General features: G+C 37.7%; 1 protein-coding gene across 1 annotated transcript in view; it reads left to right on the forward strand.

Annotated features, from left to right (window-relative positions):
• The first annotated feature begins 307 nt into the window (after positions 1 to 307).
• LOC131146079 (T-complex protein 1 subunit gamma) overlaps positions 308 to 16,158 on the forward strand; it is a 32,603-nt gene continuing 16,752 nt past the window's right edge. The window contains exons 1-2 of the mRNA XM_058095372.1: positions 308 to 589; positions 2,911 to 2,972. Of these exons, the coding sequence (XP_057951355.1) occupies positions 565 to 589; positions 2,911 to 2,972 (87 nt within the window). The 5' untranslated portion in view covers positions 308 to 564. The remainder of the gene's footprint in view (positions 590 to 2,910; positions 2,973 to 16,158) is intronic.

Genomic DNA, 16,158 nt, shown 5'->3' on the forward strand with positions numbered 1-16,158 from the left:
TATTCCAAACGCATTAATTTCTTTTTCAAATGCATAGTCTCTTATTTACAAATGAATATTATTATTTTTTTACATTCCAAACATAATTCTATTTCTATTCAATTAAATTCAAAAATATTTATTGTGTCTTTTTAGTATTATTTTATAGTGAGCTTTTATGCGCAAAAAATTAACGTGAATCTAAGGAAGAATTTTTTATTACCACGAATTTAAAAATAAAATAATGCATAAATTCAAGGATTGAGCTGGGTCCGTGCAATGCATGTGCCCTCCATGTTAGTATTCAAGAACATTCCAAAATCCAAATGTTAGAAATTAACTTGAAAGTTGCAGAACTCTACCGAAGCGACTTCTCAGTTCTCACTAACAACCCGTGCCCTGCACGTGACCTTGGTGCTTGGTGCGGCGTGCTAGGGTTCGCAGAACATTTCGCGTTGGAAACCAATAGGGAAGTGGTGCGGCCTTCGGCATTTCCCTCCCGTAAAGCGCTTTGAAAAAACCTCCTTTACAAACCAAATCCTAGCAGTTTCGTTTATATAATTAGGGTTTATAACATCTCCAAACATGCACGCACCAGTACTCGTTCTCAGTAAGCATCCATCTCCCTCCCTTATTTCCTTTGTATTTTCGTACTTCTCGTATGCGTAACATTGTGTATCATTTTTATTTTTTATTTTTATGAAATCAAGATTTTACATTTTGATAATGACGAAAATTTCGAGGCTTCAAGAATATGGAAATTTCAGGGGAAATTTTTGTGTCCATGTTGCCGTAAAAAATGATGAAAATTATTGTAAAAAACTATTAATGGACATAACAGTGCGAGATTTATAACTAAAACATTGTGAATAAATACGTCAATGACATGAATGTGGTGTATTAATACAAATATCACACTGACATTTTCCATTAATATAAAGGAGATTCATTAATCAGTAAAATATTAGTTTAATGAAAATACCGCTAATGTAGACTTAAATGGTCGAATATAATGTTTCTATTTCATAATTTTCACTATTTTGAATCTTAATTTCAATTTAGGAGAAAATTTTCCCCAAAGGCTAACTTTTTTTTCCGAAAAACTCTGTTTTCAACAAATTTGGGATGATTTGTGGAAATTTCAGTCAATGATTGGCCGAAATATGCTTATGGCTATTTTATTTATTTCAATCCTTAATGGATTTGATGCGTATTGACTAAATGCAGTGCTTGGATTTTTACTTCTCTTTGGGTTTTGGGGACATGAAAAATTTTGATGTTAGTAGAATGGGTCTTAGGATAATTTGTTTTACAGTCCTGCATTGTCATGCCATGTACTGTTGTTGGCATCACAAGATTTGATGGTTCACATTATAGGAGCAAGATTATCATTTTTTTTTTGGTGCGGTTCAAGGTCAAATTAGTGTTTTGATTCATAGAGAAAGTGTTAAAAATGAAGCTTTTTGATTCACGGAGAAAGTGTTAAAAATGAAGCTATTTGGCTATGTATGCTGTGATTAGAGCTTGAGGCATTAGTTTAGGTGTAAGGGTCTCAAGTTTACCATCGCTAGCAGGTGCCTTGCTTGTGGTTCTGTTTGGGAGAACTTCATGACTCTTGCTAGACTATGTCGATATCATTGAAATTTTTGAAAAAGAAAGAAGTTAGAGAATATGAAGAGTGGAAAGGATTTGTTTTGTGGGTTGATAGTATTCTTGTAGAGGCTTGGAAGTTGAAGGTGGTTGTATGTCATAGGCTGAAAATTTAGAGGTTCCAATGGCTAAGAACGCTAATGAATGGAAAATAGCAAGAAATCACTGTGATCTATGTTTACCAAAGAACAAAGAAAATGCCTGCATATGATGTAGTGTTTGTTTGTTTTGTTTTGTCATGTTTTTTGAAGCTGGTGTACGCATCTTCTACTAAATTATCAAATGCATGAGTGATATTATGAGAACTTGGGTGAGTGGAATTGATTAAAGATTGGGACATTTAACAGGGAGTTTTATTCAATTCGAGAGTATTAAATATATTAACAGCCTAGTACATTAGAGGACATGTATTATATGAAGTTTCCACTTGTGTGAAATCCATTGGAGACGACACAAGTGAAATTCTGAAGAAAATAGGCTCAGACAGAGGTTGGGAATAAATTACACTCACTCCTATACCTGCAAATTAATGCATTGATAATGAATAAATGAATTTATTTAGGAAGAGCTTAGGTGCAATCAAGAAAATCTGAAACTTCTAGTTAGAACATAATATCAGGAGAATGGTTCCAACTTTACAGCATTGGCCATTCCTTTTCAACTGCTGGCTTGAGCACTTGGAACTCTTGCACCTCAGGCCTTTATTGAATCCTACGGATTCTGGATGAGGCACATATATTCAGTTGGTGTGATGTAGTAGCTTAGATTTGAGCATTGAGTTGTATTCATGGAATTGTAATTACACAGCTGCTTTAAATTTTTTTTTTTACTTATGATTAGAAGAAATATACGTGTGGGATTTGTTAAGGAAACTAGGAGTACTATTGGGAATGCTGAAGATTGGTGACGAGTGATATGTCATGTTATAGTGGTTTTCGTAGGAGATTTTTGAAGCCAATAATTGATGTTTGTTGGTTTGTGGTTATATGATGCTATTTCTTCGTGATTGTTTGCAAAAAGCAATCCTAATTGCAGTGGAATTTTACAAGCTTGAATGAATTTGAGGGTTGTTTAATACTTAATTGGCTGTACACATGTTTTGAGTTGGACTACCAAATATTAAATTTTTTATATCCTGTGAACTTGTCACACATAAAAGAATAAAATGCATAAGTAGGTTTAATTGTTCAATTGTTTGGATTTCTATGTGACAAGTTATTTTTTTCTTATATTGATTAATATATATGATTTTACTGATTTTAAGTGATTTGGAATTGGCAGAGGATTCCTTGACTCGTGAATCTGGTAATAAGGTGCACCATGCCAATATCCAAGCTTCAAAGGTGAGCTTTGACACATACGTATGTGCGTGCACATGTGTGGTACAGTACTTGTTTTTGGACTCCTGTCACAGGCTGATTAAGAAAAGTAGTATATGTGTGTGTGTGTGTGTGTGTATATGACAATATTTTATGGGCCCTTCAATGATCATAGTTAAAAAAGCAATTTTGCCAACATCATGCGTACACACGTGCACACATTTTTCTTTACAAGTGTAAAAGCAGCTTACTGTCATTCTTCTTGAGAACTTGCTTAAATGTTGTATGCATTCCTTGGTTATTCAAGAATCAAATTCGATTTGCTTTACAAAAAGAAGATATCATAGTATGTAACTCGCTTAAGGCAAGGTTAATTCTTATTATAAGTAGTATCTTGTTGGAGAGGAAGAGGAACATATCATATAACTTATCATAGAATAGTATCATCTATACTATTATAAAGTGGATTCCGCTATTTGGTGTCATCTTTCAAAAATGTCAAATTTATCCCTATAACTATCAATGATTATTCCTAAATACTTCTTTAACTACCCACAACTCTCCTAAAATACCCTTATAATTATGTCAAATTTATTCCTATAACTACTCATAATTATTTCGAAAGACCCCTATAACTATTTACAATTATCCCAAAATATCCTTATACTCTTTAATTTTTTATAATTATTTAAAAATTTTAAAAAATAGAAAGTCGTAGAGCCCGCACTATGGGTATAATATAAAGTAAATAAGATTTGAGTTTCTTGGCTAAAAGTTAATGGATGTTTGACTTAAGAAATGTATTTAGTCCAATGTTTCAAGATGAGGCATGCCTAAAATGCCCTAGGTGAGGTTTAAAATACCAAACTCTTTGAAGGCAAACACGCAATATAATAAAGCATGCACATTTGTGTAGAAGGTGTGCTGTTTGCACTTTCTGATGGAAGCTTATGCATTTTAAATCAAATTTGGTTTTAAATAGGCTAGTAATAAGGTGGCGTTCAGTGTGTGTTGTTGGATGTTAAGTATCGTGCAATGATTTGTGGTACCACACACTGTGCGCCGTGCATTCCCTAGGCGAGCCGTCAACAATTTTATATGCAACATGATTTCTTTTGTGACGAAGATGGTAATGATACCCATCACTCCTCCAATGAAGATGCCTTGTTATCGAGTTACATGGAGTAGCTCCTTTGGAAAATTTTGTCTTTGCCAAGTCGACTCATGTCTTTCAGTGAGAAAAGGAATATGAAGAAAATAATAAGTATGTTTTGCTCCTCCGGCGAAACTTTTTTGCCGTTGAGTTGAATTTTGCCTATGTTTCCTGAGCAAAAACTTTGCTTTGCTCTCGTGATTGAATAAGTAAACGGTTGGTGAAACTTCATCACCATCAAAGTTGCTTTGCGATTCTGATCCTCTGGCAAAACCTTACTTTTGCCGTAGAGTTGAACAAGTTATTTTTTGTCTCGAAGAATGGGGGAGATCGATTGTTTGTTCAGAAAGAAGCTGTTCTTGTTCGTGGACAATGGTCAGTTTCTCAAAATTTCAAAGAAGAATGGAAGCCAGACCTTTCATATTTTCTTAACAAGTGAGGAAATGAATTGGCTTTCTAAATAGTTTAATAATTTCCTATTTAAAAAAATAGAGGATCCTTGGATCAAGACCTTTTTGGAGCACCAAATCACTTCCTTAGTTTCGGTTGAGACCCAACAACTTCAGTAGGTTCTTATCCTTGGAAAGGATCCTAAACGGAGGTGTGATACAAGTGGTTTGCATACCGGAAGGGAGATATGTAGGGGGGATGGATAAGGTCCTTCAATATAATCAAGCTTTTTAAAGAAAACAAGTGAAAGGTAAGGTTCAACTCCAAGGAGGGGCTGATTATGTGCTCTTTGGAATTTGGACTATGGTTCAACAAAAGTTGAGCAAAGAAGGGTATACTGATAAGACTTTTCGTGAGAACAAGCCGTTTGAAAGAAGTTTGGGGGTTGGGGAGTTACAAATTAGAGAGAAGAGGGGACGTTTGGTGAAGACCAGTAGAGAAAGAGGAACTAGTGACGGTAATTAAGAAAGGAAATGCTCTGCACGAGGAAAGTTTGACTGCCCCTTTAATGGGGGTTCGAGGAGAGATTTCAGAGACAATATCCAAGATGTCCCCCACGGAATTGTAGGGAAAAGAGGTATCAGGGAACATTTTTGACTGCCCCTTTAATGGGGGTTTGAGGAGAGATTTCAGAGACAATATCCAAGATTTCCGCTACAAAATTGTAGGGAAAAGAGGTATCAGGGAACAACTAGAGCTTTTTGGGGTGAGGGGTGGGGGTGGAGTTTCCAATTGGGCCTAAAGGGAGAGAGCAAACAATTGGGCTGTAGGGAATAAACTTTGCTGGGCCTAATTTTGTGTGGTCTAAAACAGAGTTTTCTAAGCCTAATTATGGGTGAGTTACTTACAACCAAGTTTTGAAGACTGGGCTGGAGAATATAGGCTCAAAGGAGGCCCATCGGAATTGCAAATGGCTTGGGAACTATTAGAAAATAGGAGGAATTTGGACTTATTTCCAGTTCAGTGGGCAGGTGCCCTCCTCTTCTAGAGAGCCTTTATTTATTTATTTATTTTTAGGGATAGGAAGAAAGAGTACACGAGGACATCTATGGTGCAATTGGAGGAATTACATTCAGGTGAAGATGAAGTAGGGGAACAGTGAGGATGGGGGAAGTTCAGAGAAGCAATAAATGTTGACTCCAAAGAATGAAAGGCAGGGGCAGCAATGGAAGAACAGTGAACTCCTTAGATCTTGAATAGATTGGATTAGTCTGTTATTGCACAAGAATAGAGATGTATACTGGATTTTTTGGACAAGAGAAAGGTAAAGAAATTGAGGAATGTGAGAGCTAAGATGAAGCTAATTTTATATTTGCAAAAGATGGTGAAGAATTCTTGTTGTCATTTGAGTTCGAGGATGAAGATTTGTTAATTGAAAAGTTGAGGAGGGACTAAGAATGGAGGGGCAGGTTAGAAGGAAAGATCAGTATGGTGAAGGGCAGTATAGCAGCAAGTGCAAGTTCAAATATTTCTGTATCTATAGAAAATCATATTGGTCTTGGTACAAGTAATCAAAGTGCAGATGAAGCCAGGATTTCAAATGGAATTTTGCTTCCTATAACACATATAGAGTCCCAATCTTTCGAAAGATCTAATCCCATATTTTTTTTTGTGGCTAATTCCAAAGAGAAGACAAGTGATTTGGCAAAAAATTCCTAAGGACTAAATTGGGGAGTGATGCTATTTCTGAAGCTATTCCATTTAATTATGTATTTTCTTATATCAACTTTGAGTTATTGAATGGCAAGAAGGTATTAAAGTATGATGGAAACCTGCAAATTGTTGACCTTTTAGGGTATGAGAGAGAAAACCAGGAGGCCCAAGAACTTCTTGATGATTTGGGTCTTAGCTTGACAGCTTCTTTGGGAGATTTAGTTAGGTTTAAGAAAGAGGATTTAGGTGAGAGTGAAAAAGCCAACATAAATTGAGTAGGGAATTAGATAGATTAGCCTCTTTGGTGAAATATGAGAAAGAGGGTCGGTTTCTAGGAGTTGGCAGTGTTTCCAATGAAGCTTTTGTCTTGGAATATTAGAAGTCTTAGGGGGTTAGACAAAAAGAGTGGTTAAGGATTGGTGAATGATGTCAACCTTGATATTTTGTTTCTTCAAGAAGCAAAATAAGGTGATATTGATTCCTAGGTCTTTAGGATGATTTGGGATAATAGATTCACTAAGTGGGTTTTTTTTTTCCCATCTTCAATAGCATTGAGTGGTCAATTAGTGACATGGTATGAGGCTAGCTATGTGCAAAGATTGTATATTGCCCTACTTGAGCTTAGGGGTTTAGGAGATTGGTGGCTTACCTCTGTTTGTAGCTACTCAATACTCCTAGTGGGAAAATTTTATCAGAGCTGGCTAGTTTGTTTAGGCTTTGCAACTTGTGTTGGGTGGTGGGGGTGACTATAATGTGAGGACCTCTGGGGAGAAGTTTGGGGGTTCTAGGGTGACTAGTGTTGTGAGACTTTTCGACTCTTTCATTTGGGATTATGGTCTTAGGAATATTCCCTTGAACAATGGGTGCTTTACATGGGTGGCTTTTGAGACATACAAGCCTTGACTTGCTTTGATAGATATTTGTATACTGATGAGTTGGAGGATTTGTTTCCTGATATTGTTCAATTGGTTCTAGTTAGTCCCATTTCTAACCATTCCAATTCTTTTGGATTTCAACCCAATTCTATGGGGTTCGACTTCTTTCAGATTTGAAAACATGTGGCTTTTGTATCCTTCTTTTTGTGATTCTATAGGAGTTCTGTGGAAGGAGTACCACATTCAGGGATAGGAGGGTTTTAAGTTGATGAGAAAGCTAAAATTTATTAAAGAAAATCTGAAAGGTTGGAATAAAGAAGTGTTTGGGGATATTAGGTGGAAGAAAAATGATATTTTGCTAGAGATTTAGTGATTTGGATACACTGGAGGAGACTTGTTTATTAGGGGAGGAAGATAGAGTTAGAAAGGTTCACTTTAGCAACGAAATGGAGGTGCTTTTAATGAGGGAAGATAGGAGTGGGGGTCATAAGTCTTGAGGTAGTTGGGTTGGAGAGGGGGGATTGCACTCTAGGCTCTTTTATAGTGTCACTAGTGGGACAAGAAGGAAGTGCCTCATAAAGGAGTTGGAGGCTGATTCAGGTGAGGTGGTGAGAGACCATAAACAAATAGTGGAGCAGGCTACCAGTTCTTATAAAGGGTTGTATCGAGATGAGTGTGAGAACATGTTCTGGTGGAGGGGTTGGATTGGAAACCCATTGGGGAAGAAGTGGCTAGTGATTGGAGAGTGCATTTGGTGTGGGGGAAATTAGGAGGACAGTGTTCAATATGGATAGAGATAAAGACCAGGTCCAAATGGATTCACAACGGCTTTGTTTCATGACAACTAGGAAGTCATATGAGAGGATGCCTTGAATTTTTTTTGAGGAATTTCATAGGAATGGAGAGGTGTGCAAGAGCATGAATTCTACTTTCATTGCTCTGATTCCTAAAAAGGGATAGATTGAGAAGGGTGAAGAATTTTAGGCATGTTAGCTTGGTGACTATTATGTATAAGTTATTAACAAAGGTTCTATCTAAAAGGATTAGGGAGGTTCTGGTGGACAACAGTGTCTTTGGCCGAATTTGCTTTCGTTAAAGATAGGCAGATCTTAGATGCTGTTTTGGTAGCCAATGAGATGGTTGGCAATGTGAAGAGTAGAGATAAAAAACGGAATGGTCTTTAAGCTGGATTTTGGAAAAGCTTATGATATGGTAAATAGGGGTTTCTTGATGAAAAGGATTTTGGGAGTCTTTGATGTAAGCAAATAGGAAGGTGCCTCAATTTTGCCAATTTTTTGTGGTTTTTAATGGTCAGCCCAGAGATTGGTTTAGCATTTTGAGTGGGTTGAGACATGGGGATCCGTTGTCCCTTTTTTGTTCTCCTTCATTGTGGTTGTCTTCAGTAGGTTGGTGGCCCATGCTTGGGATTTGAGGGTTATTAGTGGTCTTTTTGTAGGTAGAGAGGATGTGGAGGCGTCTCATCTTCATGTTGCGGATAAACAACAACAACAACAAAACTAGGCCTTAATCCCACTAGGTGGGGTCGGCTATATGAATCATTTTCCGCCAATTTATGCGATCATGGACCATTTCTTCTGATAGATTTAAGGATATTAAATCCTTACTCACTATCTTCTTCCAAGTTATTTTAGGTCTACCCTACCCCTTCTATTGTCCCCCATAGTAACTAACTCACTCTTCCTCGCCGGAGCACTATGTGGCCTACTCTGCAAGTGTCCATACCATCTGAGTCGTCCCTCCCCTATCCCATCGATGATACCATTTTTTTTCCCCCTTGTGAATGATGATGCGAATTTTTGTTAGATTGTTATGTTCCTTAAAAAGATATTTTTTAAGAAAATTTTGGGCCTAAAAATCAATTTGTTTACAAGTGGTGTAGTTGGAATCAATTCGTGCTGTAGTGATTTAGCAATTTTTAGATTTTAGGAGGTTTTAGTTCCCTTTCTTGGCCATTACTATCTCTCTTTTCCTTTAGATTTTAGGAGGTATTTGGGTTCCTGTCATCCTGTGATTGAGAGAGTGGGCAATAGGAATGGAGAGGTGTGCAAGAGCATGAATTCTACTTTCATTGCTCTGATTCCTAAAAAAGGATAGATTGAGAAGGGTGAAGAATTTTAGGCATGTTAGCTTGGTGACTATTATGTATAAGTTATTAACAAAGGTTCTATCTAAAAGGATTAGGGAGGTTTTGGTGGACAACCGTGTCTTTGGACGAATTTGCTTTCGTTAAAGATAGGCGGATCTTAGATGCTGTTTTGGTTGCCAATGAGATGGTTGGCAATGTGAAGAGTAGAGATAAAAAACGGAATGGTCTTTAAGCTGGATTTTGGAAAAGCTTATGATATGGTAAATAGGGGTTTCTTGATGAAAAGGATTTTGGGAGTCTTTGATGTAAGCGAATAGGAAGGTGCCTCAATTTTGCCAATTTTTTGTGGTTGTTAATGGTCAGCCCAGGGATTGGTTTAGCATTTTGAGTGGGTTGAGACATGGGGATCCGTTGTCCCTTTTTTGTTCTCCTTCATTGTGGTTGTCTTCGGTAGGTTGGTGGCCCATGCTTGGGATTTGAGGGTTATTAGTGGTATTTTTGTAGGTAGAGAGGATGTGGAGGCGTCTCATCTTCATGTTGCGGATAAACAACAACAACAACAAAACTAGGCCTTAGTCCCACTAGGTGGGGTCGGCTATATGAATCATTTTCCGCCAATTTATGCGATCATGGACCATTTTTTCTGATAGATTTAGGGATGTTAAATCCTTACTCACTATCCCCTCCTAAGTTATTTTAGGTCTACCCCTACCCCTTCTATTGTCCCCCATAGTAACTAACTCAGTCTTCCTCACCAGAGCACTATGTGGCGTACGTTGCAAGTGTCCATACCATCTGAGTCATCCCTCCCCTATCCCATAGATGATACCATTTTTTTTCCCACTTGTGAATGATGATGCAAATTTTTGTTAGATTTTTATGTTCCTTAAAAAGATATTTTTTTGAGAAAATTTTGGGCCTAAAAATCAATTTGTTTACGAGTGGTGTAGTTGGAATCAATTCGTGCTGTGGTGATTTAGCAATTTTTAGATTTTAGGAGGTTTTGGTTCTCTTTCTTGGCCATTACCATCTCTCTTTTCCTTTAGATTTTAGGAGGTATTTTGGATCTCGTCATACTGTGATTGAGGGAGTGAGCAATAGGAATGGAGAGGTGTGCAAGAGCATGAATTCTACTTTCATTGCTCTGATTCCTAAAAAAGGATAGATTGAGAAGGGTGAAGAATTTTAGGCATGTTAGCTTGGTGACTATTATGTATAAGTTATTAACAAAGGTTCTATCCTAAAGGATTAGGGAGGTTTTGGTGGACAACCGTGTCTTTGGCCAAATTTGCTTTCGTTAAAGATAGGTAGATCTTAGATGCTGTTTTGGTAGCCATTGAGATGGTCTGCAATGTGAAGAGTAGAGATAAAAAACGGAATGGTCTTTAAGATGGATTTTGGAAAAGCTTATGATATGGTAAATAGGGGTTTCTTGATGAAAAGGATTTTGGGAGTCTTTGACGTAAGCGAATAGGAAGATGCCTCAATTTTGCCAATTTTTTGTGGTTGTTAATGGTCAGCCCAGGGATTGGTTTAGCATTTTGAGTGGGTTGAGACATGGGGATCCGTTGTCCCTTTTTTGTTCTCCTTCATTGTGGTTGTCTTCGGTAGGTTGGTTGCCCATGCTTGGGATTTGAGGGTTATTAGTGGTCTTTTTGTAGGTAGAGAGGATGTGGAGGCGTCTCATCTTCATGTTGTGGATAAACAACAACAACAACAACAAAACTAGGCCTTAGTCCCACTAGATGGGGTCGGCTATACGAATCATTTTCCGTCAATTTATGCGATCATGGACCATTTTTTCTGATAGATTTAGGGATGTTAAATACTTACTCACTATCCCCTCCCAAGTTATTTTGGGTCTACCCCTACCGCTACTATTGTTCCACATAATAACTAACTTACTCTTCCTCACCGGAGCACTATGTTGCCTACGTTGCAAGTGTCCATACCATTTGAGTCGTCCCTCCCTTATCCCATTGATGATACCATTTTTTTTTCCCTCTTGTGATTGATGATGCGAATTTTTGTTAGATTTTTATGTTCCTTAGAATTTTTTTGACAAAATTTTGGGCCTAAAAATTAATTTGTTTACGAGTTGTGTAGTTGGAATCAATTGGTGCTGTAGTGATTTAGCAATTTTTAGATTTTAGGAGGTTTTAGTTCCCTTTCTTGGCCATTACCATCTCTCTTTTCCTTTAGATTTTAGTAGGTATTTGGGTTCCTATCATCCTGTGATTGAGAGAGTGGGCAATAGGAATGGAGAGGTGTGCAAGAGCATGAATTCTACTTTCATTGCTCTGATTCCTAAAAAAGGATAGATTGAGAAGGGTGAAGAATTTTAGGCATGTTAGCTTGGTGACTATTATGTATATGTTATTAACAAAGGTTCTATCTAAAAGGATTAGGGAGGTTCTGGTGGACAACAGTGTCTTTGGCCGAATTTGCTTTCATTAAAGATAGGCAGATCTTAGATGCTGTTTTGGTAGCCAATGAGATGGTTGGCAATGTGAATAGTAGAGATAGAAAACGGAATGGTCTTTAAGCTGGATTTTGGAAAAGCTTATGATATGGTAAATAAGGGTTTCTTGATGAAAAGGATTTTGGGAGTCTTTGACGTAAGCGAATAGGAAGATGCCTCAATTTTGCCAATTTTTTGTGGTTGTTAATGGTCAGCCTAGGGATTGGTTTAGCATTTTGAGTGGGTTGAGACATGGGGATCCGTTGTCCCTTTTTTGTTCTCCTTCATTGTGGTTGGCTTCAGTAGTTTGGTGGCCCATGCTTGGAATTTGAGGGTTATTAGTGGTCTTTTTGTAGGTAGAGAGGATGTGGAGGCGTCTCATCTTCATGTTGCGGATAAACAACAACAACAACAAAACTAGGCCTTAGTCCCACTAGGTGGGGTCGGCTATATGAATCATTTTCTGCCAATTTATGCGATTATGGGCCATTTCTTCTGATAGATTTAGGGATATTAGATCCTTACTCACTATCACCTCCCAAGTTATTTTAGGTCTACCCTGCCGCTTCTATTGTCCCCCATAGTAACTAACTCAGTCTTCCTCACCGGAGCACTATGTGACCTACGTTGCAAGTGTCCATACCATTTGAGTCGTCCCTCCCCTATCCCATTGATGATACCATTTTTGTCCCCCTTGTGAATGATGATGCGAATTTTTGTTAGATTTTTATGTTCCTTAAAAAGATATTTTTTGAGAAAATTTTGGGCCTAAAAGTCAATTTGTTTACGAGTGGTGTAGTTGGAATCAATTCGTGCTGTGGTGATTTAGCAATTTTTAGATTTTAGGAGGTAGTTCCCTTGGCCATTACCATCTCTCTTTTCCTTTAGATTTTAGGAGGTATTTTGGATCCTGTCATCCTATGATTGAGAGAGTGAGCAATAGGAATGGAGAGTTGTGCAAGAGCATGAATTCTACTTTCGTTGCTCTGATTCCTAAAAAAGGATAGATTGAGAAGGGTGAAGAATTTTAGGCATGTTAGCGTGGTGACTATTATGTATAAGTTATTAACAAAGGTTCTATCTAAAAGGATTAGGGAGGTTCTGGTGGACAACCGTGTCTTTGGACGAATTTGCTTTCGTTAAAGATAGGCGGATCTTAGATGCTGTTTTGGTAGCCAATGAGATGGTTGGCAATGTGAATAGTAGAGATAGAAAACGGAATGGTCTTTAAACTGGATTTTGGAAAAGCTTATGATATGGTAAATAGGGGTTTCTTGATGAAAAGGATTTTGGGAGTCTTTGACGTAAGCGAATAGGAAGATCCCTCAATTTTGCCAATTTTTTGTGGTTGTTAATGGTCAGCCCAGGGATTGGTTTAGCATTTTGAGTGGGTTGAGACATGGGGATCCGTTGTCCCTTTTTTGTTCTCCTTCATTGTGGTTGTCTTCAATAGGTTGGTGGCCCATGCTTGGGATTTGATGGTTATTAGTGGTATTTTTGTAGGTAGAGAGGATGTGGAGGCGTCTCATCTTCATGTTGCGGATAAACAACAACAACAACAAAACTAGGCCTTAGTCCCACTAGGTGGGGTCGGCTATATGAATCATTTTTCGCCAATTTATGCGATCATGGACCATTTCTTCTGATAGATTTAGGGATATTAAATCCTTACTCACTATCACCTCCCAAGTTATTTTAGGTCTACCCCTACCGCTGCTATTGTTCCCCATAATAACTAACTCACTCTTCCTCGCCGGAGCACTATGTGGCCTACTTTGCAAGTGTCCATACCATCTGAGTCGTCCCTCCCCTATCCCATCGATGATACCATTTTTTTTCCCCCTTGTGAATGATGGTGCGAATTTTTGTTAGATTGTTATGTTCCTTAAAAAGATATTTTTTGAGAAAATTTTGGGCCTAAAAATCAATTTGTTTACAAGTGGTGTAGTTGGAATCAATTCGTGCTGTAGTGATTTAGCAATTTTTAGATTTTAGGAGGTTTTAGTTCCCTTTCTTGGCCATTACCATCTCTCTTTTCCTTTAGATTTTAGGAAGTATTTGGGTTCCTGTCATCCTGTGATTGAGAGATTGGGCAGTAGGAATGGAGAGGTGTGCAAGAGCATGAATTCTACTTTCATTGCTCTGATTCCTAAAAAAGGATAGATTGAGAAGGGTGAAGAATTTTAGGCATGTTAGCGTGGTGACTATTATGTATAAGTTATTAACAAAGGTTCTATCTAAAAGGATTAGGGAGGTTTTGGTGGACAACCGTGTCTTTGGACGAATTTGCTTTCGTTAAAGATAGGCGGATCTTAGATGCTGTTTTGGTTGCCAATGAGATGGTTGGCAATGTGAAGAGTAGAGATAAAAACGGAATGGTCTTTAAGCTGGATTTTGGAAAAGCTTATGATATGGTAAGTAGGGGTTTCTTGATGAAAAGGATTTTGGGAGTCTTTGATGTAAGCAAATAGGAAGGTGCCTCAATTTTGCCAATTTTTTGTGGTTGTTAATGGTCAGCCCAGGGATTGGTTTAGCATTTTGAGTGGGTTGAGACATGGGGATCCGTTGTCCCTTTTTTGTTCTCCTTCATTGTGGTTGTCTTCAGTAGGTTGGTGGCCCATGCTTGGGATTTGAGGGTTATTAGTGGTCTTTTTGTAGGTAGAGAGGATGTGGAGGTGTCTCATCTTCATGTTGTGGATAAACAACGACAACAACAAAACTAGGCCTTAGTCCCACTAGGTGGGGTTGGCTATATGAATCATTTTCCGTCAATTTATGCGATCATGGACCATTTTTTCTGATAGATTTAGGGATATTAAATCCTTACTCACTATCCCCTCCCAAGTTATTTTAGGTCTACCCCTACCTCTTCTGTTGACCCCCATAGTAACTAACTCACTCTTCCTCACTGGAGCACTATGTGGCGTACGTTGCAAGTGTCCATACCATCTGAGTCGTCCCTCCCTTATCCCATTGATGATACCATTTTTTTTCCCTCTTGTGAATGATGATGCGAATTTTTGTTAGATTTTTATGTTGCTTAAAAAGAGTTTTTTTGAGAAAATTTTGGGCCTAAAAATCAATTTGTTTACGAGTGGTGTAGTTGGAATCAATTCGTGCTGTAGTGATTTAGCAATTTTTAGATTTTAGGAGGTTTTAGTTCCCTTTCTTGGCCATTATCATCTCTCTTTTCCTTTAGATTTTAGGAGGTATTTTGGATCCTGTCATCCTGTGATTGAGAGAGTGAGGAATAGATTAGTGCTTCCTTTGCTAGTATTCCCATTTAATTTCACTTTTCTAATTTATCTTCTAGGGTGGCTAGGAAGTTGTAAAAAATGAATGAGACTTTTTGTGGTCTAGTACTGGGGAGAATAAGAGGGATTGCCGTGTTAGTTGAGAAGCTGTTAGGTGGCATAATTCTGGAGGGGGTTTGGGACTTGGTAATGTGGTTTTTAAAAACATATCTGTAACTGGGAAATTGTTATGGAGGTTTTCTTTAGAACCTAATTATTTATTGCATAAAGTAGAAAAGAGTAAATATGGTTTGCACAAGAATGGGTGGGACTCCAAAGGAAGTGCCAATGCTACTCATGCAAGTCCTTGGAAGTTTGTTTCACAGTCAGCTTGTTTTTTCTTCCCATTCACTCGTTTCAAAGCCAGAATTGGGGATAAAATTTGTTCCTAAGAGGATTTTTGGGTTTGTGAGTCTTCGTTGGAGCATTTGGTGCTATGTTTGGTTTTACTGCCCTCAATTCATGAGACACCAATTATTATTATTATTATTATTTGATAGCAAAAGAAGAGATTATATTCCAATTTCAGCATTTTATTTAAATGAGAGGGTGCTCTCTTTCTTTTGATTTCCAAATTTTTAGGAGTCTTAACGAAAGAGAGTTTGATGAGCTAACTTATTTGTTGAGTGTGTTGGATTCTTTCTTGCCAAATTTGAGGAGACAAAGCTTTGGATTGGGAACACTTTGAAGTTTTTCTTTTTAAAATCTTTTTTCTTTAATCTTACTAATTCTTCAAATCCTAGCCCTTTCTGTTTAAACAAAGTTGTTTGGAAAGAAAAAGTTCCATTTAAGTTCGGTCTTTCATTTGGACTCATACTCAATGAGATCAATATGAATGATGTTTGACAGATCAGAAGGCCTGACAGCACTTAGTCCAGATATTTGTTTGCTCCGTAGTGGTTCAAATGAGAATCCTAGGCATTTATTTTTTCATTGTAAGGTGGCAAGACATGTGGAACAATCAGTTTTCTTTTTTGGGAGAGGATTGGGTGGCTCTGGAATTTTTTTTGACTTTTTGAAGGTAAAGTTTTGAGGCTTTTGGGAAGAATAAAACAGGAAGGAATTTTTGGGTCTGCGCATATTTTTACAGTGCTGTGGGTGCAATGGACTGAAAGGAATGCTAGAATTTTCAGAGACAAGAAGGTCCCTTCTCCTTTACTTTGGGAGAGAGTTATTTCTTATGCTTCTTTACGGCACATTCTTTTGGGTTTTTTGAGG

The sequence above is a fragment of the Malania oleifera genome, chromosome 13, assembly GCF_029873635.1.
Source record: "Malania oleifera isolate guangnan ecotype guangnan chromosome 13, ASM2987363v1, whole genome shotgun sequence".
Classification (NCBI taxonomy): Eukaryota; Viridiplantae; Streptophyta; class Magnoliopsida; order Santalales; family Ximeniaceae; genus Malania; species Malania oleifera.